This window comes from Kogia breviceps, chromosome X, assembly GCF_026419965.1.
Source record: "Kogia breviceps isolate mKogBre1 chromosome X, mKogBre1 haplotype 1, whole genome shotgun sequence".
In the NCBI taxonomy this organism is placed as follows: domain Eukaryota; kingdom Metazoa; phylum Chordata; class Mammalia; order Artiodactyla; family Physeteridae; genus Kogia; species Kogia breviceps.
In genome coordinates this window covers 126,439,190-126,462,839 of record NC_081330.1, presented here as the reverse complement: position 1 = coordinate 126,462,839, position 23,650 = coordinate 126,439,190, and the positions used below count along the sequence as shown (strand labels likewise).

General features: G+C 41.4%; 1 protein-coding gene and 1 pseudogene across 10 annotated transcripts in view; both read right to left on the bottom strand.

Annotated features, from left to right (window-relative positions):
- The window catches only part of ARHGAP6 (Rho GTPase activating protein 6), a 493,354-nt gene that overhangs the window by 76,948 nt on the left and 392,756 nt on the right, over positions 1-23,650 (bottom strand). For all 10 annotated transcript variants that reach the window (XM_059050088.2, XM_067023539.1, XM_059050087.2 and 7 more), the window contains one exon: positions 10,266-10,425. In XM_059050088.2, the coding sequence (XP_058906071.1) occupies positions 10,266-10,425 (160 nt within the window). The remainder of the gene's footprint in view (positions 1-10,265; positions 10,426-23,650) is intronic.
- LOC131747993 (zinc finger CCHC domain-containing protein 17 pseudogene) lies at positions 13,872-14,564 on the bottom strand (annotated as a pseudogene).

Sequence of the window (23,650 nt, the reverse complement as noted above, 5' to 3'; positions counted from 1 at the left end):
TGCTGCCATTTTTGTTCTTTTCTTCTTGATCGCCTCTTTTCCATTCCATCTGCCTTTCAAGATTGCGTTATTCAAACTGTGGGTCATAACTTATTAATGAACCATGAAAACTTAGGTGTCATGACAAGCGTATTTTAGAAAATGATAGAGAATCAAACAGAAGATAATAGGAGAGAACATTATAGAGAATATCAAAGTGTATCTCAGAGAACAATAAACACCATTTGGTTCATGTGTTTGCTGGGCTGAGATGTAAAATAAAAGATACAACTAGCTCTATAGCTCACACACTAGAGACATTTGTTGAGGGCCTCTGAGCCCAGTGGTCTAACATTATTCTTTGATCACCCTATTTGGTGATGTTTGTTTCCTATCAGCATTTCTACCTACACTGAAGTTTGTGGATTTTACCCCAGGTTTCAACTTCATTATTACTTACACAAAAAGCTTTGATAAACACTTCTCGCGCTTCACCTCTTCAAATGGACAATGCCAGCAGGGATAACATAGAAATTGGACAGCTATAGTTTCTGTCTAAGGTTGTTGCATAAACACCCAAGCTCAATTTCCCTGGCCGTCAGGTTGCCCTTATTTTATAAATCAACATTCGAACCACAAACCAAAGACAGCTGCAGTGTTAGCCAACCAAGAATATCATTTTCTTGATTTCATTGAGTTGTTTACTTGGGTTTTACACAGCCTGAGGGACCATGGTGAGGGACCACTTTATATGGAAGCCATATAACAGCAAATTTTTTTTTTTTTTTTTTTTTTTTTTTGCGTTACGCGGGCCTCTCACTGTTGTGGCCTCTCCCATTGCGGAGCACAGGCTCCGGACGCGCAGGCTCAGCGGCCACGGCTCACGGGCCCAGCCGCTCCGAGGCACGCGGGATCCTCCCGGACCGGGGCACGAACCCGCGTCCCCTGCATCGGCAGGCAGACTCTCAACCACTGCGCCACCAGGGAAGCCCTAACAGCAATTTTGAGGCATCAGACTACTCTTTTATTAGACTATTGCCCACATTTTCTTAAACCATCAGCTATTCCTTATTCCATGAGACTGTTTTTAAAATACATAAACGAAGCCTTTCTCAATTGTGATATCAGAAATTAAGTGAAGAAAAAAAGAGCACTAAAGAAAACTTGAATATGCATTTCTCTCTTATGAAACGATTCCTCTTTAAATACTTAGTTTCCATTAAAGTGAGATAAAGGCTACACTAAGCTGCTTTACAGATTGGGCATAAGTCAATCACTTCCTTTTATTTTACCTTAGACCAGAGGTGAGCCATTTTTTCCTGTAAAGGGCCAGAAAGGAAATATTTGAGACTCCCTGAGGCATATGGACTGTCACGACTATTCAACTCTGCTATCGTTGCTCAAAAGCAGCCATAGATGATACACAAATGAATAAGCATAGCTGTGTGCCAGTAAGATTTTATTTACAAAAACAGATGGTGAGCTGGGTTTGGCCAGTGGGCCAGTTCACTAATCCCTGCCTTACACCATTGGTATTAAAATGCTATCAAAATAATATTAATTGAATATGATACATAAACAATACTCCACTGATGTGTTCTGAATAAATGAAAAGTTCATAAAGGCCATTAGGCGTTGCTTAATTTCTCAACCATGGTCTCCGCATTGGTTTCCTGGGTCTACTGTTAAGGACTGAGCCATTTACAGACTAGAAAGTCTGATCCAAGAGCTTATGCAAATGTATAAATGTGCCACATCTTCTTTATCCATTCATCTGTCAGTGGACACTTAGGTTGCTTCCATGTCCTGGCTATTGTAGATAATGCTGCAATGAACATTGTGGTACATGACTCTTTTTGAATTATGGTTTTCTCAGGGTATATGCCCAGTAGTGGGATTGCTGGGTCGGGTCGAATGGTAGTTCTATTTTTAGTTTTTTAAGGGGTGGGATAGGGAGGGTGGGAGGGAGATGCAAGACGGAGAGGATATGGGGATATATGTTTAGGTATTGCTGACAACTTTGTTACACAGCAGACACTAACACACCGTTGTAAAGCAATTATACTCCAATAAAGATGTTTAAAAAAAAAAACAAAGAGCTTACGCCAAGAGCAGCCTTTGATGGGTAGAAACATTCCATGGTCTCCTCCATGGGGCAAACTCAAGCTCACAGGGAAAACTCTATTGATAGATATGATCCCTCCCACCGAAAGGCCTCCTGATTTCTACTGCTAGGTTCTCTATAGCATCTTCAAAATTCCCTTTTTGAAATATCTTAAGTTTAGAAGGGGTAACAAATTAAGCTCATCAGTCATCTTAGAAGGTTTATGTAAATCTTATTAGTTTTTATTTTGCTTGTCTCCTGGTTGAATAGATATAGAGGAGGGAGGAGCCAAGAGATTGGAGAAACCTAGGTTCCTGCATAACTGTGTGGAACACTCTCCCCTCCCAATCCTCATGGCCAACCTGCAGTGGATGGTGCCTGAGCAAGAAAGAAACTTTTATAGTATTAAGGTACTAAGTGGTTAGCCTATCTCGACTAGTACAAGTATATATCTGTGACATACATTCCCAGAAGTAGCATTATTGGGCCATTTAAGAATTAGATGTTGTCAAATCGCCTTGTAAGTTGCTGCAGCAATTATATTCCTATCAACAGTACATGAGTGTCTGTTTTCCCAGAAAGTATACCATCCAACTTTTGGAGCCATTCCTATCTAAGAGAAAAAAAAATCTCCTTGTCGTTGAGCTCACATTTCTTGAATGAATATGAGCGTGAGAACATCTTTACAAATATTTATAAATCATTTGAATTTGTTTTTCTGTGAGCTGTCTATAATTTGTTCACATTTTAATTATGTTCTTTCTCATATTAATTTGTAATAAAGCTTTGTATCGTAGAGAAGTTAGCCTTTAGTTTGTCAAATGTGTTGTACATTTCTACTTTATTTATTTATTTATTTACTTATTTATTTGCCACACAGATGATTCTATTTTTTTTTTAACGCAGTGAAACAGGTCACTCTCTTTATGTTTTCTGGGTAGTGCCTTCCTCCATGTAAAAATATATTAATATCTAGCTATGTTTTGTTTTGGTGCATTTATAGTTTCATTTTTTAAATCTTCAAATCTTTCTTCCACATCAATTTATCTGGAGGTAAGGAGTAAGGTCAGAATCCCGATTTTTCTCCTCAATGGTTGTCTCATTGTCACAAATACAATACTAAGCCATCATTTCCCCCTGACAAGAAATGCAATATTTATGTCATAAGTTCTCATTAATTTTAGCTCAATGCTGAACTCTATTGTCTCCCATTGATCTACCTACTGTGAAGCAGTACAATATTCTTTTAACTGCTTTAGTTTTATGACATTTTAATAAATGGATAGGGATAATTTCCATTTGACCTCTTTTTCAGATTTTCCCCTGCCTACTTACTCTCATATAATTATTTGCCAAGATGATGTTGAGATCAATTTAGTGATATTACAAAAACAAATTCTGTCGGTATGTTTTTTGGAATCACATTCAGTTTATAGATAATTTATGACATAATTGACATCTTTATATTATTGATTCTTTTTATTCAAGAAAAATATAAGTTTTTTATATTTATTTCTAACTTCTCATTCAACTTAGAGTCCATGGTCTGAGATTATAATCATTCCCTTGGATACTGCATTAGCTTCTTATGGCTGCTGTAACAAACGACCACAAACTTAGTGGCTTAAACAACTCAAAATTATTATCTGACATTTTTGGAGAAAAGAAGTTTGAAATGGGTCTCAGTGGGATGAAATCAAGGTGTCAGCAGGGTTGAATTCTTTTCTAGAGGCTCTAGGGACAATCTGTTTCCTTGCCTCTTTTAGCTTCTGGAGGCCTCCTGCATTCCTTGGCTCTTCGCCCCTTCCTCCATCATCAAAGCCAGCAACACTACATCTCTCTGACCATTCCTCCAAAGTCATATCTCTCTCAGATGGGAAAGTTTCTCTGCTTTTTCGTACCCATGTGATTAGTTTGGACCCTCCCAGATAATCCAGGATAATCTTGCTGTCTCAAGGACATGAGTTGATCACATCTGCAAAGTTCGTTTTGGCATGTGAGGTAAATATTCAAAGGTTCCAGGCCATCTTTGAGGGGTCCAGTATTCTGCCTACCACAGATATACTTTCAACTGCCATGTCCCTCTCTACCACTATTGAACTCAACCAGAAAATCCTAACTCTACTGAGAGGAAATTTGGATTAAACAGGGCTGGGAAACTCAAACTACAAAATGGTGTGTTTGCTTTAGCACTGTTTAGCTGCCCAGATGTTTATTTTGCAATTTAAATTCCCAGCTACTAACCTCAAATAGACCTTTAGGGCTGCCCTGCAATCCTGCAACATTGCTGGTCCATCAGCTTCCCTCTTTTCCATTCCTCTCCTCTTTCCTCAAACCTCCAGGATATCCTTCCCAGCCCCACTCCTAGCAGATGAAATCGTTTCCTATTTTGCTGTGAGTGAAGAGGCAATCTGGAGTGAAATTCCACATGCTCTCCCATCATCTTCTAATCTACCCACATGCTCTCCCATCATCTTCTAATCTACCTACATCTATACCCATATAACCAATGTCCACCTACTACTAAAACGCAGGAGGAGGTCAAACTCTTTACCTGTGCTTTGGATCCCACCACTGGGAATAACCCCAGTAATTTCCCAACCCACCAATCTTCTATTCTTCCCTCTCTATGGTGAATACCAGCAGCTGATGAGTATGTTATATTATCATTCATCTGAGCCCTGGAAGCACCAGTCTCATAGATGAAGAGGGTCCTCCAAACAGATGCCCGTAAATAAATTCCTACAGTCATCCTAATGTGGAAAAGAACAAAAATGGGAGCTTGAGTATGTTTCCATTTTCATTGCACTCACTATCTCATTAGGCTTGGTATCATTTCTTTAGGTTCTAGGCCCTGGCAACTATTTATTTTCTGAGTAAATTATTCATACAGTGAATATGACCTTGTTTAGAACCTCCACTTAGGGGTTTACATGGAACCAAGTGGCTACCCTCGGACCAAAGCTGCCATCATAGCACTTAGCACCGGCCGTGCATTTGAAAGATCTTGGTAAATATTCAATGTCTATAATCATTTGCCCAAAACAATAGTTTCAGAACTCTTTGGTGATGTCTGTTTTTATCCACCCAGCCACACAGTTCCTTCTCTCCTTCGTAAGTAAGAAATTATTTGTAAACCATTAGCTCCTACTTTGATGGAAAATATCAAAATAACTCCTGTAACCCAAACATCTTTGAATATCTTGATAGAACAAATCCTTCCCTGAATGTACTAGGACCAACATAGTCTCATAAATAAGCAATGGAGACAGAGCTTCTAGCAGATAAGTTTTATAAAATTCTCTGTTTGGTAAAGGTTATTTATTTAGTGGACTCTATAAAAAGCAAGAACAAAGAGAAACATCAAATTAACTGGATTTAAAAACAAAGCTACAAAGAATATTTTTTCCTTGGTATCTCATCTGATGTGCATCCAATCTGGTTTTCACATAACCTTTTAGAGTCATCATTCCCTTCACTATAAATGTCGTTTGCCAGAAACATTTCTATTAAAAATTTTTCTTAGAAACAGAAAGAACATCTATTCTTGTAAAAGAGATACAGGACGATTGGGCCCCACCTGGGCCACCTTGTGAGTTAATGGGGAGGTGAGGGCAGGTCTCATCTCCACCCTAAAACCAAACCAAGACAAGATGAGGCAGAATGAGAAGGTCTTAGGGAGAAGCAGCAACCTGGCCTGATGGTGATTAGCACTCATTTTTCACCCATTGCTAAAGGGATTTTCTTCTTACTTGACCTGAGGATCTCTGTGTTACATTAGTATGAAAAGATATAACAGGGGTAGGAATTTCCTCCTGGAAGGAAGTGGCTGTGGTTGTGGTGTCAAGTAGCACATGATGAGAAAGCCAAGGGAGCCAGGCGTCAGTCAGTGAAATGTGCCTGTCCACCAGCCTCTTAGCCTAACCTACCACTCCCTTCTCCTGAACTCTTTCATGACCTCCAGCAGAGTCCGAGATTCCAGCTTAAAGAATGAAAGTGGTCCCTCTTGCCACTTCTATTTAACACAATATTGGAAGTGCTGAACACAGCCATCAGACAAGGAAAAGAAATAAAAGGCATCCAAATTGGAAGGGAAGAAGTAAAACTGTCACTATTTGCAGAGGACATGATACTTTATATAGAAATCCCTAGGGACTTCCCTGGTGGCACAGTGGTTAAGAATCCTCCTGCCAATGCAGTGGATACAGGTTCCAGCCATGGTCCGGGAAGATCCCACATGCCGCGGAGCAACAAAGCCCGTGCCCCACAACTACTGAGCCGGTGCTCTAGAGCCCACGAGCCACAACTACTGAGCCCATGGACCTGGGGCCCGTGCTCTGCAACAAGAGAAGCCACCACAATGAGAAGCCCGCACACCGCAACGAAGAGTAGCCCCTGCCCACTGCAACTAGAGAAAGCCCGTGTGCAGCAATGAAGACCTAATACAGCCACAAATAAATAAGTAAATAAAAAAGAAACCCCTAAAGTCTCCACCAACATACTGTTAAAACTAATAAATGAATTCAGTAAAGCTGCAAGATACAGGATTAAAATACAGAAATCTGTTGCTTTTCTGCACAGTAATACCAGACTATCAGAAAGAGAATGTGAAAATCAATCCCATTTAAAATCACATCAAAAAGAATAAAATACTTAGGAATAAACTTAACCAAGGAGATGAAAGACCTTTACTCTGAGAACTGTAAAACACTGATGAAGAAAATTGAAGATGATACAAAGAAATGGAAAAATAGCCTGTGCTCTTGGACTGGAAGAATTAATATTGTTAAAATGGCCACACAACCCAAAGCAATCTACAGATTTAATGCAATCCCTATCAAAATACCCAAGACATTTTTCACAGAACTAGAACAAATAATCCAAAAATGTATATGGAACCACAAAAGACCTGGAGTTGCCAAAGCAATCTTGAGGAAAAAGAACAGAGTTGGAGGTATCACTCTCCCAGTCTTCAGACTATACAAAACTACAGTAATCAAAACAGCGTGGTAGTGACACAAAACCAGACACATAGAGAGAGCCAAGAAATAAACCCACTCACCTCTGGTCAATTAATCTATGACAAAGGAGGCAAGAATATACAATGGAGAAAAGACAGTCTCTTCAATAAGTGGTGCTGGGAAAATTTAACAGCTACATGTAAAGGAAGGAGATTATAATATTTCCTCACACCATATACAAAACTAAACTCAAAATGGATTAAAGACTTAACTATAAGACCTTAAATCATAAAGCTCATAGGCAGAACACTCTTTGACATAAATTGTAACAATATTTTCTTGGATCTGTCTCCTAAGGCAAAAGATAAACAAAAATAGCAAAAATAAACAAATGGGGCCTAATTAAACTTTTTTTTTTTTTGCACTGTAAAGGAAACCGTTGACAAAAATGAAAAGACAACCTATGGAATGGGAGACAATTTTTGCAAATGATATGATCAATAAGGGGTTAATATCCAACATATAAAAACAGCTCAACATCAAAAAAAGCCCAATTTAAAAATGGGCAGAAGACATGAATAGACATTTTTCCAAAGAGGAAATGCAGATGGCCAACAGGCAGATGAAAAGATGCTCAACATAGCTAATCATCAGGCACATGTAAATCAAAATCACAATGAGATCTCACCTCACACCTGTAAAATGGTTATCATCAAAAAGTCTACAAATAACAAATGTTGGTAAGGATATGGAGAAAAAGAAACCCTCCTACACTGTTGGTGGGAATGTAAATTGGTACAGCCCTGTGGAAAACAGTATGGAGGCTGCTAAAAATAGAAAACTAAAAATAGAACTACCATAAGATCCATGAATTCCACTCTAGTATATATCTGGAAAAAAAATTCAAAAAGGTACATGCACCCCAATGTTCATAGCAGAATTATTTACAATTGCCAAGATATGGAAGCAACTGAAGTATTCACAACAGATGAGTGGATAAATAAGATGTGGTATATATAGAGAATAGAATATTACTCAGCCATAAAAGAATGAAATTCTGCCATTTGAAGCAATGTGGATGGACTTAGAGAATATTATGTTTAATGAAATAAGTCAGAGAAAGACAAATATGTGGAATCTAAAAACTAAAACAAATGAATGTATATAGCAAAATAGAAACAGACTCACAGATACAGAAAACAAACTAGTGGTTACCAGTGTGGAGTGGGAAGGGAAAGGGGCAAGACTGGGGTAAGGGATTAAGAGATATAAAGTACTATGTATAAAACAGATAAGCAACAAGGATATATTGTACAGCACAGGGAATTATAGCCATTATCTTGTAATAACTTTTTTAAAACATCTTTATTGGAGTATAACTGCTTTACAATGGTGCGTTAGCTTCTGCTGTATAACAAAGTGAATCAGCTATATGCATACATATATCCCCAGATCCCCTCCCTCTTGTGTCTCCCTCCCTCCCACCCTCCCTATCCCACCCCTCTAGGTGGTCACAAAGCACTGAGCTGATCTCCCTGTGCTATGCGGCTGCTTCCCACTAGCTATCTATTCTACATTTGGTAGTGTGTATATGTCCATGCCACTCTCTCACGTCGTCCCAGCCCACACCTCCCCCTCCCCGTGTCCTCAAGTCCACTCTCCACATCTTATCTTGTAATAACTTTTAATGGAGTATAATCTGTAAAAATACTGAGTCACTATGATGTTTACTTGAAACTAATATAACATTGTAAATCAACTATACTTCAATTTTTTTTTAAAAAAAAGAATAAAAGTGGCCCTAAGAGCCATCATCCAATAAAAAATTCTGTGTGGTCACTGCTTTTGTGCTACTCTTTCTAGTCAACAAAACCGAGCCTCCTACTACAGAGGTAAATTGCCCAAGCTCACATGTGGAGGGGGGAGGGGGTGAGCAGACAAGTCCTCATATTCTGGTCTTCAGACTCCCAAGCCAGTGCCCTTTCCATCAGACACAGGTGAGCCAAGAAAACAGCTCCACCAACACTGCTGTTGACGGAATGTGAGCACATGTGTTCATGTGTATATTAAGGTTGCTCAGCCTCTACACTTGGGCCCTTGGGCCCTGACAATGCTTGCTGTGCGGGACTGTCCAGTGTATTGAAGGATGTCTAACAGCATCCCGGGCTTCCATCCAGTAGGTGTCAGCTGCATCCTTCCTGCAAGCTGTGAAAACTGAAAGTGGAGCCAGGCATTGCTACATTTTACCTGGGGAATGGGGGAAAACCATCCCTGGTTGAGAACTACATATCTATGTGTATGTGTGTATATATGATATGAATGATTTTATGAATATTCATGAAGCATCCCCTCAGCTCCCTAAAAAAAGAAGACAAAGGAGAAGTTCTGCAGATACTGAAATCTTCCAAGTCAATCTTCTAGCTTTCAGATGCTTGCTATGGCTCTCCTGCTTTCCTTTAAGTCTTAGGCACAGCAGCCAATGTTGCATTTTTATGGCAGGTTTACTCTATTTGTATAACATCACAGCTTTTCACTTCACCTCAAGTTACCTTTCGGCTACACACGAATACACATTAAAAAGTACCTTTATAGAAGATAGCCAACATTCAGAAACAGGCTTTACAGATCGAAGGATTTCAAATACATGCTTCTCATCTTTACCAGAATCAGGATCTGTGTTTGTAAAAACATCAGACAACCAGGCCTGCACTGGCTCCAGTGTCATAGTGGTGAACCCCAACAGAGACAGGCCAGGTGAAAGACGGGATAAAAATGAGTTAACATTGGTATAATCAGTGATTCTGAGTTTGCATAAGGTCAAATGAGAAGTTTAACAGATTGTTAAAACATTCTTTTCAACTGCTTATTTTGAACTCATATTGAGATAGACATGGTTTTTCTTCTAACCCTTTAAGTTGACCTTTCTGAAACTTCTTTTTAATTGGTTGTGCTGAAGCCACGTAGACCATTGAGATACACATGGCTTTCCCCTTTAACGCTCCAAGTTGATCTTCCCTTTAAATACACATATTAGTCGACATGTAAACTGTCCCACTTGAACACATCTTTCAAAATGGATGCCAGTGCCAGCCAGTGACCCAGAAGCTATAGCTTCCTTCCTGTGTTAATCGTGGAGCTGAGAGGACTCTGCAGCCTGGGGCTCTGGCAGAGCAGATGTTTGACTTCCAGCATCCCCCATGTGATGGCAGATGGGGCCTTACCTTTGGGAATGGTGATCTGACAGCTCAGGTCACAGTCCTGCTGCAGCTGATAAAAAGCCACTTCCTGCAGCCGGGCTCGCTCCAGCTCCGAGAGGCTCTGGATGGGGACTGACCTCAGCCGTACGCTGCGACCCGACATACTGTTCCACGTGAAGTCACCCTGCAAATCAAGGGGAAAAACATCAAGGGTCACACAGTAATCTACGACTCACAAGGCTCAGCCTCTCTCTCAATCGGTCATAAAGTCAAGCAAACTTCACTTTTATGTTCCCAAATTGGCTCTCAATGCCTAAAATCAAATCCACTCTTACTTAACTGTGGATTTACTCAGTCATTTGCAAAGATCAAAATCTGGAGTATCTGCTAGCTCATCTGATCCCATAAAATGATGCAAAGAAAACTATGTGGAAAGATGCTTCAAGGGTCCTGCCTCTTCTCATTTATGGGAACACATGGGAAATTTTCGGCTTTTATTTCTCAGTAACAGGAAAAACTACTGCTAATTGCCATTGGCACACTAGACATAGGAGGGTAAACGTATACTGATAGCCTACCGTGTACCAGCAATGTGCCAAGGGCTTTTTAGTTACTTCCTCTATATAATAATACAATATAGTATATTTATTATATATGACACAATATATTATTATTATATATAATTCATACTTATGATACATTATTGTAATATATACTTAGGATACATTATGTTGATTTTATAGTAATATATAGTATACATAAATATAATATAATATAATACAATATAGAAGACGTTGAGGCTTAGGAAGGTTAAGTAATTTTCACCAAATTGTAAAACGTACAAGATTTGAAAGTAACCAGGACTCGAGCTAAAAAATCTTAGGCTTGTAAATTCCATGCTAAATTGTAACCACTGAGTTTCTATTTATAGCAGTCTAACGAGCTGTTTTGATCACAGTAAGTATAGAGGTATGATCAATAAAGGCTACATATATTTATAGAGACGTTTGATGCTAAAATACTCCACATCAAAGAATCAAAGCCAAGATTCCCGCAATCCTGAGTCTATTTGTGTGCTCACATACACACCTCTGATTTCACACCTCTGAGAGTGAATATCTCTACCCTTGATGCAGACAGTGAGAAAGTCATGACCTAAGAAACAATACTTCACAATCCTCTGAAGCCCAATGTCCCCTCACTGAGGAGGAATTCCTACGGATCACAGATATCAACCAGGGCACGACAGCTTTGAAGAGGTATCTGCTGTTTCCTTCACAATCAAGAAAAATTCTGGGAAGAGGAGTAGTGCTGGGCCCTACAGACACTGCCGGGGACTTCTTGTGGGTGTGGGGAACATTTAAGGAATCCCAGAACACCTCACCATCCTCATTATTCACCTGAAAGAAGAGAGACAGAAAGGCTGGCCCCAGCGACTGCTAAGACACCTTTGTTCCCTACTGGTAGCAAATTCCTGCCTAGAAGGTTCATTCCAAAGAGTGAATGGCACTGTGTTAATTCTTTGATATTTTTTTTCCTCTTTATCTGGGATTTCATTGACTTATTTATTCATTCATTTAACAGATGGAGATATCATACTCTAGTAGGGGCAGAAAATAAACAAGGGTAAGTACAGAAGTTAAAGGAGATGAGGAACTTTTGTTTGTCTTCACACCTGTGCATGTGCATCCAGTGGATGACGGTGAGGGCTACCAGGGGCCCAGGAGGGGCGCAGGCAGCAGGGTGTGGGAATGGGTCAGGGCCGAGGAGTGAGGGAGTACATCTAGGCAAAGGGGGTACGTTGTAGTCACATTTGGTGAACTGAAGAACGTTCTTCCAGGCCCAGTGTATTTTGATTATTTTCTTTTTCTTTTCTTTTTTTTTTTTTTTTGATATAGCCGGACTAACCACAAGTTTACACAGGAATTGGGGACTTCAGTCTTGGGTGTACCTCTCACTCACACCCTTTAAGCTTAGGGCACCACAGGTACAATATCAGTGAACTGCTTTCCCCTCACCCCAAATGGGAAGTTCCAGATGAGTTGGCGATTTTTAAACATGAAGTTTAGGTATCTAAGGGAGCCCGCTGCTACTTGAAGTGTCCAAATGGAATTACATATCTATTCTTTTTTTTTTTTAAACATCTTTATTGGAGTATAACTGTTTTACAATAGTGTGTTAGTTTCTCCTTTACAACAAAGTGAATCAGTTATACATATACCTATGTTCCCATATCTCTTCCCTCTTGCGTCTCCCTCCCTCCCACCCTCCCTATCCCACCCCTCTAGGTGGTCACAAAGCACAGAGGTGAACTCCCTGTGCTATGCAGCTGCTTCCCACTAGCCATCTATTTTACATTTGGTAGTGTGTATATACATATCTATTCTTTAAATGCATTAAAAAATATGCCCTCCGATGGGCTCTAGTATCTGTAGCAGCGTTGGCTATCTTTTTCTGTAAAAGGCCAGATAGTAAATGTTTCAGGATTTGTGGGCCGTGTGGTCTCTGTCAAAACTACTCGGCTCTGCCTTTGTGGCATGAGAGCAACCATAGACAGCTTATGAATGAATGGGTGTGGCTGCGTGCCAGTCAAACTTCATTTACAAAAATAGGTGCAAGGCTGGATTTGGACAGTGGGCTGTAGTTTGCCAACCTTTGAACAATAGCTCATGACTGAACTAAAATAAATCAATCCCTAGAAGACACATTTTATTTTTATTTAGTATGACCTCCTGCATAATTAACTCAAACGAAATTCAATGAGTACCTATTACCTGCTAAAAACAGTACTAGGCTTGGGATTATCAAAATGACAACACAGTCCTTGTTCTTTTTTCTTTTTTGGGGGAACCAACTGGTTCACACTGTAGTAAATACAAAGTCAAGCAATGATCTTGGCTTGAGCTGCCTGGTTCAGTGATCGGGCGGGACGTCGCACACAGGCTCAGTTCACTGCAAGCAGTGGTTTTCTGGCTGTGACCACTGGCTGTCACTTCGAACAGAGTAGAATCATGTTGGGGGGATGGAAAAAGGGAGCATCGCTTCTTCCCACGTTCCCCCTAGAACTGCCGGGCTCCCTCTGCCCCTGTGCCGGATGCAGCAGAGATCACCCACCAATCAGCCCAGGGCAGGCCAACAGGGAGGGGCCAATCACTCTGTCCTCCAACTACAGCCAGACTCACCTCCACAGCTGTACCTGTGGCTCTAGCCTGGACTCCTGTACAGGAGTCTGGCTCCGGCAGTGGCAGCTGGAAGAGGGTAATAGGACCTCCTGTTGAATGAAGGAAGTTGGGTGAATGAATGGGTCAGCTGCAGGGGTCACTTGCAAAGGAACTGGAGTGATAAGAAGAACAACTCATTCAGGCAGATACTTTTGATATCTCCCAAACCTGCCTGTGGCAGGACGGGAAGCCATCTCCCACGGGAGAGAAGTCAGTGGGGTGGAAGGTCATATTCTCAGTACTGAGTCTTTCCAGGAGCCAGCGCTTGAAGGCACAAGCCTCCAGGTTCCTTCTCTCCACCACCCCCCTCCACTCTTCCCACTCTCACTCCTTGTGCTGCTTCTTCTTTTCCTTCTTCTTTGCTGCGTTGCTGTCTTTTGACGTGTGCCTTGCCCTCTTGCCTGTATCACTCTCGGAGTCTGAGCTGTCAGAGTCAGATGACTTCCTGTCTCTATGTTTCTTTTTCTTCTTTACTTCTTTCTTTTTCTAGAAGAATTTCTCGTGGGGTCAGGCTTTTCAAACTCTGCTGCCTTTGCCTCTTCCTTCTCCTCTTCCTCATCAGGTATCACAGAGTACTTGGTCCCACGTGGTTGCATGAAACAATCCTTTGCAAAGTGGCCTTTACAGCCACACTTCTTGCAGGTGGTGTTCAGGACAGCCTCGAGGGTGATCTTCTGCCCAGTGTCACCCTGGAAGGACCGCCTCCGCCTCTCTTCTTGCTCGTTGATAGCGTTGTTGGGGTCAAGGTCCTTCCCAGTCCCCTGGTTGACAACTTTCATGGAGAGGGATATTTTGATCCTATCGTTTTTCATGTCTCGTCCAATAAGCTTCACCCACACTTTGTTTCTGACATCTACTATCTCAGAGGGCTTAACCACGCCACAGGATGCCATGTGAGCTCGATGGACCAGACCTTGCTTCCGACAGCCTGGGATTTTGATAAAGGCGCCATAGTCTGTCACCATAGCAACCTCTCCCTTGGAAAATAGTGTAGAGAGCAGGCAAGTTCTCCAAGGTCTCGGGTCTTCCTGAATTCATCCTTAATGTTCTATGGTTCCTCCATTTTCTCTTCTGCTAAAGCTAATTCAAGGGTCTCGGTGTCAGCGTCCAGTCTCCACGCTGCAGCCAGTCCTTGCTCTTAAGGAGTTAAATTTTGGTAGGAAGAACACACTCGATCCATGAAATACAGAGATTATGATACTAGGAGTAAGTACCAAATGCAATGGGATGCCTAGGAGAAAGGGCTTTGACTTCTACCTGGGGATCAAGGAAAGCTTTATAAGAAGGCAGTGTTTCACAAGAGACCCATAAGTTGAATAAGAGGGGTAAGGGTTTGCTCTGTAGAGATGCAAAAGTGGAAAAAACAGTAGGTGCCAAGGCAAATGAATTTGAGAGAACGGCCTCGTTTGGGGGAAATTACAAGGCTAGAAGGAAGGGAATAGCAGGAGGCGAAGCCACGCAGAAATCAGGGCCATATCGTGGAGGGCTTTCTCGGCAGGCTTTGCAAAGTAGATTGGATTTTATTCAGCAGGTGATGGCTAGTCATTAAGGAACCTTGAGGAAGAGAGGGACATGATCAGATCTGCATATGGGAAAGATGACTGGAAACACATTTCTAAGGGAATTGAGGGAGAGCGTGAGCCAAAGATGCAGAGGTCAGAAGAGACACTGGGCTAGGTATGACGCTGATTCAAATTTGAACGGATCGGGAGATACTGAGAACCACAGAGATGCTTGGGGACAAATTGTATGTAGTGGAGGGTACGGAAGGAGTAATCTAGGATGACTTAAACATGTCTGGCTTGAGCAGCTGGGAGGACGGTACACTAAGTCACCAAGATGCACAAGAGCAGGAGGGAATTAGGCTTGGTGGGGTGGGGGAGGGGAGAAGAAAGATGTCCAAATTTGACCTTTCGAAAGTGATATTTTATCTCTGAAAAATAAATATATAAAACACATTACCTAATCAGGCCAGTTTACGTCTTTCTTGAGCCTTCATTTTCTTCTCCCAACTAAAACAGTTCCAACGCAATCAAGTAATACATAGTTCTGGAAACTGTTCACAAATGACGACATTTAGCATAATAAAAAAGTGAAGTGGGATGCTTTAAATTTCTCTGAGTCCATTATACATCATAGGCCATGACTCTTCACTTCGTAGACTTTTAAAATTCTTCGGTAAATCTGGAATTATCAGCCAAAAGAGAGAAAAGGCTTGGTCTATTTGTAATGACTTGAATTTATGGAGCTGTTGTCTCCTAAGACTTTAGTTCTTATAGCACCTGATGGCTCAGGAGAAGGCTACAGCCAAATCCCAGAAAGAGAAAAGAGTGTGGCGCTTTCTTGAAAGCAGGGCAGCTGCATTGATCAGGCTTTGGCAGAGTCATTTTACCAAGGAGGTAATACTGTCCCCGGAGCCAACTGGTTCTTAAACCCATCCTTAGCACATGGCTGAAAAAACAATTTTCTTGGGAGAGAAGGTCATCAAATAATTAACAAAGAGGGACTTCAAAGATTATCTCCAAAGCTACCTATTATCAAATGTGTGGCATCTTAAAAAATATCAGTTACATTTTCGATTATGGGTAACGGACCAAGTTGCTTCATAATCCATTTTATACCACAAACTTGAATAACTGAAGCCTGAAGTGTTCATAGAGACCTGGAAAAGTGTGTATGGGCCACTCCAGTTCATCAGCCTCCACCCTCCACCATCGCATTGTCTTTTGCCACCTGCCAATCAGCAGTCATGAATACATCAAATAATCTGCATCTTCCCCTATGTCCCAATTGTCTCACCGCTCCCAATCTATATTTCTACCATTGTGAATTTTAATGATTTTTTTCAGATTAAGCACAGGCGATTTCAACTTTTTTTTTTTTTTTTTTTTTTTTGCAGTACGCGGGCCTCTCACTGCTGTGGCCTCTCCTATTGTGGAGCGCAGGTTCCGGACACGCAGGCTCAGCGGCCACGGCTCACAGGCCCAGCCGCTCCACGGCATGTGGAATCTTCCCGGACCGGGGCACGAACTCACGTCCCCTGCATCGGCAGGCGGATTCTCAACCACTGCGCCACCAGGGAAGCCCTCAACATGTTTTTTAAAGTAGGAAATATGTGAGGTCCATTTTTTGGAAATTATAAAATTAACACAATTAACTGACAGGTTAAAACCATATTCATTCATAGTATCTTGGGATAAAGTCAGGAGGTATCAGTGACTGCCCTAAATGACACAGAACAGCGTTCTTCATTTTTATTTTTATCCTTAATGCAATATAGACATTTTGAGAATCAAGAGACCTAATTTCAGAGCCAAGCGCACATACAGTCAAGGAAATGTCACAACACAATAGCTGAGAAAACATGTCTTAAAACTATAGTTGTATCGCTTTTTAAGGTGTGATAATTTAGTGTTGGCTCACAATAAGTTACTTGGTCGAATGCATCCACTTTCCTAATTTCAGTCCACATCATCTTTTAAAATTAATTTATTTAAAGAGCCCTTTCTCAAAACATTCACCCAAGGTTTATCCAAATTATCCCAAGGTTCAAATCAGAGTATTCGCAATGAAGTACCTAGAAGTCTAAAATCTAAAATCAGCCTGTTTCTCTCCCACCTTCTCACCTCTCCCTTCAGGTTGCTACAGCTGAGGTCGGAGTCCCCAGATGCGGCACCCGTGGGAACCACACAGAGCAGAGTTGCGGGGAGTCGCCGAGCAAATCCATGAGGTTTCCACATCTCCTCAGTTGCCTCTTTCTAGAATTCCTAGGGGCCACAGTGCTTCTGTGCATAAAATATGTTTGCCTTTATATTATGAAAATTGTCAAATATGAGCAAAGGAAAGAGATTAGACTAATGACCTTGCAGAGTTCTGAGGCAGGTGTCTGCTCTGCAGCTGAGCACCCTTTTTTTTTTTGGTTTCCTGATTGACTGACCCATGCAGCCAGGATTGAGAGCCACTGCGCTCAAGGCTTGATCAGATTCAGGTTGGGTTGTAGTAAGTCTGCTCTTCCTAGAAAATTCAAGAAGTTCACCACCAAAGAAAGGTGCAATTTTACCACAAGATGTTACTTTTTGAAACAAAACGTGAGCTTTAAGACACTCAGGAGTAAGCATGATCTGCTTTCTTTTATTCAACAACAACAGCAACAAATGACTTGAACCAGACACTCAGAGTCTAAAGCCTATACTCTTAGCCACTACAATATCCAGGCTGGTGGATACAAAGCTTGAGAGATACCCTTCAGCCTGCATTTTGTTCCGCAGAGGTAGAGAGAAGTATAGTACGGAGTTACTGGATAGAAGGTGTGGCAGACAGAATAATAAGATGGCCATGTCTTAATTCCTAGAACCTGTGAATATGCTACCTTACCTGGCAAAAGGAATTTTGCAGATGGGATTAAGTTAAAGGATCCTGAGATAGGGAGGTTATTCTGGATTATCCAGATGAGTCCAACCTAATCATGAGTCCTTACCAGAGAGAGGCAGAGGTGGCTGTGTGTGTGTGTGTGTGTGTGTGTGTGTGTGTGTGTGTGTGTGTGTGTGAGAGAGAGAGAGAGAGAGAGAGAGAGAGAGAGAGTGGGGGGAGGGAATTGATTGGAAGATACTAGGCTGACAGCTTTAAAGACGGAGGAAGGAGCCATAAGCCAAGAAATGCAGGAAGCTTCCAAAAGCTGGAAAAGGCAAGGCACACATTCTCCCCCAGAGCCTCCAGAGAAATGCAGCCTTTGATTTTAGCTGAGTGAGACTGACCTCCAGAACCGTAAGACATTACATTTCTGATGTTTTAAGTTTGCAGTAATTTGTTACATCAGCAATAGGAACTGTAAAAGAGAAGCAGTACGAGGGAGCATTAGAAGAGAAGGTTCGTTTAGGTCAAGGGGATTGAGTTCAGATGAGACTAAGCTCCCAGATGCTTAAGAAAGTAGGTCTTGACCTCCCATTAGATTTTTATCTCCCTCTTTCCTGGTGCTACAATGCTGCTTCATACTCTACAGATACCACCTCCAGTGATTTGAGCTGGAGAGCTTCCAAGATTGGAATTTTGAAAGCACCTTCCCCACTAAATAGAATTTTAGAAAGTTGTACCTAGTAAATATTTCAGGCTTGTGGTTCATATAGCCTTTGTCACAACTACCCAGTTCTGCCAATGTAGCACAAAGGCAGCTATAAACCACATGTAAATAAAAGTTCCAATAAAATGTTACTCACAGACACTAAAATTCTAATCTCATCTAATTTTCAAGTCACAAAATATTATTCTTTTGATTTTTTTCAACCATTTAGGAATGTAATAACCATTCTAGGCATGTACGTCATACAGAAACAGGCAGCAGGCTGGATCTGGCCCACTGGCTGCAGTTTGCCAACCCTTGATATGAAGAGATTGGGGTCACTTAGTACCTACACCTACTTATTTAGCATCTACTACCATGCGGCAGAGACCCAGTCCCTAGCAGTCTGCATCATGAGCTACCTACATCAGCTAGATTCATGAGGGCAAGAACCTTCTCTGGTTCACTGACCTGGGTGTTCCCAGTATCCAAGATAGTACCTGGCAATTAATTATCACTGAAGAATAAATAATTCACAAGCAACAAATATTTGTCAGACTAGGGACTATATGAATCACATACATCATGAGTTCAATCAGAAATTGGAAACTAACCAACTCAGGTAATATCGTATCTATGAGGGAAAATGTCTTCTGGATTTGAATAAACTGCTAAGAAACAGTCTTTTGAAACAGAACCTGCTGATGAGCCCCCAAATGCCAGTATATGAAGGCAGAACATAAGCGTACAAATAGCAGACCTGAGGAATAGCGAATCTATGATACTCACACTCATATATCAGATCTCTTACGAGCAGGAAGACACAAACCCAAAGGTCAATGTTGCCCTGTGACCCTCATCACATATGGGCCATGAAGTAATAAACAAGCACCCAGAAGCGTGCCAGAGCCCACCAGCACAGCCTAGGATGTGTTTGTGGCTGTTCCTCAATTCTCAAATGCACATTCCAGTCCAGCATTTTTCCTTGGTGACTGTTTATCTCATAAATGGGTGACTCATTTTAAGGCTCTCTGGACCCAGCTTTTGAGTGGCTGTCACAGGACTTTTTCTTTTTTTTTTAAGATTGAAAGTGGATGATTTCTAATTTGTTTCAATTTCATAAATGTGAGGTTGAAAGTGACCCAATGTTTCTGGGTAGACAAGAGCCCCTGATAGTTATAAAAATATCCTTTCTATTTTTGGGTACTGTGGGACAGCATTAATAAAAGGTAACGATACGATACCAAAGGATAGAGCACAGTGGTTCTTGGGGGTGATTTTGCCCTCTCAGGGGACATTTGGCGATGTCTGGAAACATTTTTAGCTGTCATGACTCTAGGGTGGCGTTTCCTACTGGCAACGAGTGAGTAGACATCAGGGACCTGCTCAACATCCTACAATGCATAGGACAGCCCCCTGTGCCTGCAATAAAGAACTACCTTTCTCCAAATGTCCACAATGCCGAGATCGAGAAAGCCTGGCATAGCATAAGTTGGGTCTGCTGTTCGGCCCAAATTACACGCAATCTCCTCAAAATGATGGTGTCAGAAGACATTAACGCTCATATGAGTTTTGTTTATCATCAAAGGCATGCACCACGCACTATATACTCTTATGCATGCTATGCATGCTAATGTATATTATACATGTATTATCCTGTATATTATGGAAATAAATAAGCAGAATCATAGAAGTTATTTAGAACTAGCATTAAGAAGCACAAACAACACAAACCAATTTAAAAGAGGCACACGAAAAAAGCCTCAATACAATAGAATCTTGATTCACTGGAGAACTCACCGAAAGCATTAACTAAAGAGATTTCCTTCCCACCAGAAGTATATGTCTCCACATTTAGGAAAAAAAAAAGAAAAGAAGCAAAAGGCAAACTAAAAAACCAACCATCTAAAATCTGTGATTTATTCAGAAAGGTCACTCTTTTGAGCTAAACTGCATCTTTACAAACAGACTTGATTTTTCCCATGAACTAAACTTGATTGAAATACTTTGGGTTTTGGTCTATACCACATTGTTTTATTATGTCCTTGAAACTAATCTCTAATTGCAGCATCTCTTTAACCTCATCCAACTATAAACTTCCCAAGGCCCAGTGAGCCAACAAGAAGTGATGCAAGGCTGCTCACAATATGGCCTGCAGACAATTCTTGTAAACATGCAGGTTTCTGGGCTCTAAGGCAGATTTAGGGAACTAGGGTCGCAAGGAATGGGGCCCAAGTACCTTCAGCATAAACCAGAATCCTCGGGTGATTCTTACCTTTGCACAATAACGATTGAGGCCCACCCACTGGTATGGTAGTAAAGACTTGGATTCAAATAGCTATGAGCTTTTGGGCAAGATTCAGAACATCTCCAAGCCTCAGTTTCCTCACCAATAAGATGGAGCAAAGAAAAAGACTGAACTCCCGGGTTTGTAGTGATGGTATGAGACAACGCAAGTGAATTTCTTGCAGGGTGCTTATTAGCTCCCAGCAAGCCCTGAATATGTGGTAAAGTTGTAATTAATTTTAATCATCATTCCTCTAAATTTGCGCCCCCTTTTTAAACCTGGCAGTTTTAGTGACACCAAAAACTCTTAAGAAATGTGTGTTGAATTCATGAATAAATGGTTCCACTATGTGTCAGATGCCTTTTCTACGTGTTTACCAGCCAGCCAGCTGGATTGTGGTTCCATGTAGGTGAGAAGCAGAGCAAAGACCAGATCAGTAAGTTAAGGTCTGAAAAATGGCATGCCATTTAGATAAACCACGCCAGGGGCTGAATTTCTGTTGTTTCCTACTGTGGCCAGCTGTCATTTATTAATAATTAATAATTGCTGAAGCATGGCACATGTTTAAATACCAGGCTCACAACCAACATTTCTGAAAAGGGCTGCCTAGTTCTTTACAATTCCAAAATACACACATCTCCAACGACAAGGAACTCCCTTCCTCGTGAGCTTCTGGGCAAAGCCGAGGGTATCTGCATAGCCGTCACACCCCTGTTTGGACTCTTAAAAGAGGTTATTCCTCTATGAACTCAACAAAATAACATTTGCTAACTCTTCTCTTGATTCTTCAAGCACTCCTTCTCAACAGATCTTGAGGAAGATTTAATACTTCTATATTGTATATAATTTTTGTTTTATTTATCTATTCTGGTCCTTTTTTTCAAAGCAGAAATTTTAGAAAAGTCTGAACGTTTGGTTGGTAGAGCAGCCCATTTTAACCTTTTGCCTTAGTATATTCGCTATCGATTGCTACATAAGGGGTAGCAAAATATGTTAGAGTAACATGATGGGAAAAATGCGCCTCACTCATTCAACAAATATTTAATCGGCACCTTCTATAGGCCAGGCACCATTCTACGTACCGTGGGTTCATTGGTGAACAAAACAAAGAGCCCTGCCCTCGTGGAGTGTCTAGGCCAGCAAGTTACAAGGTGATAAGGCCTAGAGAAAAAGAGAAGGTAGAGGTGTGTGCGGGGAATCAGGGAGTGCTGGAAGGGTTCCCAGGGCAATCTTACTGCGAATGTGATATTTGAACAAACTCTTACGGAGGTGAGGTAATGAGACAGGCAGATTTCAGGAGATGAGCATCCCAGGCCGGGGTGAGTTGACACGGGGGCAGCTTGGGGCAGTGGCTAAAAGCAAAGGTTGGCAAGCTAGGCTGCCTGGGCTTGGATCCCAGTTCTGCCACTTTCCAGCCATGTGGCTTTTAGCAAGCTTATTTTCTCTCATGCTTTGTTTTCCTAATCTGTGAAATGGGGATGATGACAAGCCAGGCCTTTGTGAACTACTGCCTGTGAGCCAAATCCCATCTACTGAACGTTTTTGTAAATAAAGTTTTATTGGCATACTGCCACAAACATTTCTTTAGGTATTGTCTATGAGTGCTTTCATGCTACAATGGAGGGGTTGAGTGGTTGTAACGGAGACTGTCTGGCCTGAAAAGGTGAAAATATTTACTATCTGGCTCTTTTTTTTTTTTTTTTTTTTTTTTTTTTGCGGTATGCGGGCCTCTCACTGTTGTGGCCTCTCCCGTTGTGGAGCACAGGCTCCGGACGCGCAGGCCCAGCGGCCATGGCTCACGGGCTCAGTTGCTCCGCGGCATGTGGGATCTTCCCGGACCAGGGCACGAACCCGTGTCTCCTGCATCGGCAGGCGGATTCTCAACCACTGCGCCACCAGGGAAGCCCCTATCTGGCTCTTTATAGAAAAAGTTTGCCGACCCCTGTACTAGACTAAAAGTAAAGGCACATCTATGATTAGGATTTGTCTTTGGGATCAACATTTTCCTCCTCTCCTAAGATTTTGTTTCTCTGGGCAACATTCCAAAGAACCTGTAAAGAGATCACATGACACAGTAAGACTTGGGGATATTGTAACGTATGTAAAAGCTAGGGTGAAATAAAAGTGGTTATCTGCAAATGGCCTATTCCTCTGGATTATTGATAAACCAAAGTAGAAATGAACATTGTCAAACCCAGTGCTGTGCTACCACCACTCAAAAAACAAAAAACAACACCAAAAAAACCCCAAACATCACTCGTCACACACGTCTTGTTTCCAGTGGAACGAACCTTTCCAATGGTTGGCATAGAGGGGAAAACAGCCACGTATTCGAAGTTCCCAAAGGCAAAAACGTCAGAACAAATGGCAGATTTCATTTCTGTGTATCCCTAGTTGAATTGCGGACTTGTCTACCAGCCACCGATTTAATTTTGAGTTTTAAGCTTCACTTGACTCTTGGATGGGGAAGAGGTAAAAGAGCCTGCACAGATCCCAAGAGTGTGGAAAATGGAAACACTTACAAGAATTCGAAACTTCTCAATGACAGCTCTAGCAGCTAATAGTTTTGCTTGTCTTTCTATAATTAAACTTAGTTCACTGAAATTAGAACATCAGACCTCCAGAGATGGACTGGACCTTGGAGTTATTGCTAACTACTCTGCTAGCTACTGTTCTAGGTCCTATATTTATATATATATATATATATATATATATATATATATATATATATATATATATTTATTTTTTTTTTGGTACGCGGGCCTCTCACCGTTGCGGCCTCTCCCGTTGCGGAGCACAGGCTCCGGACGCGCAGGCTCAGCGGCCACGGCTCACGGGCCCAGCC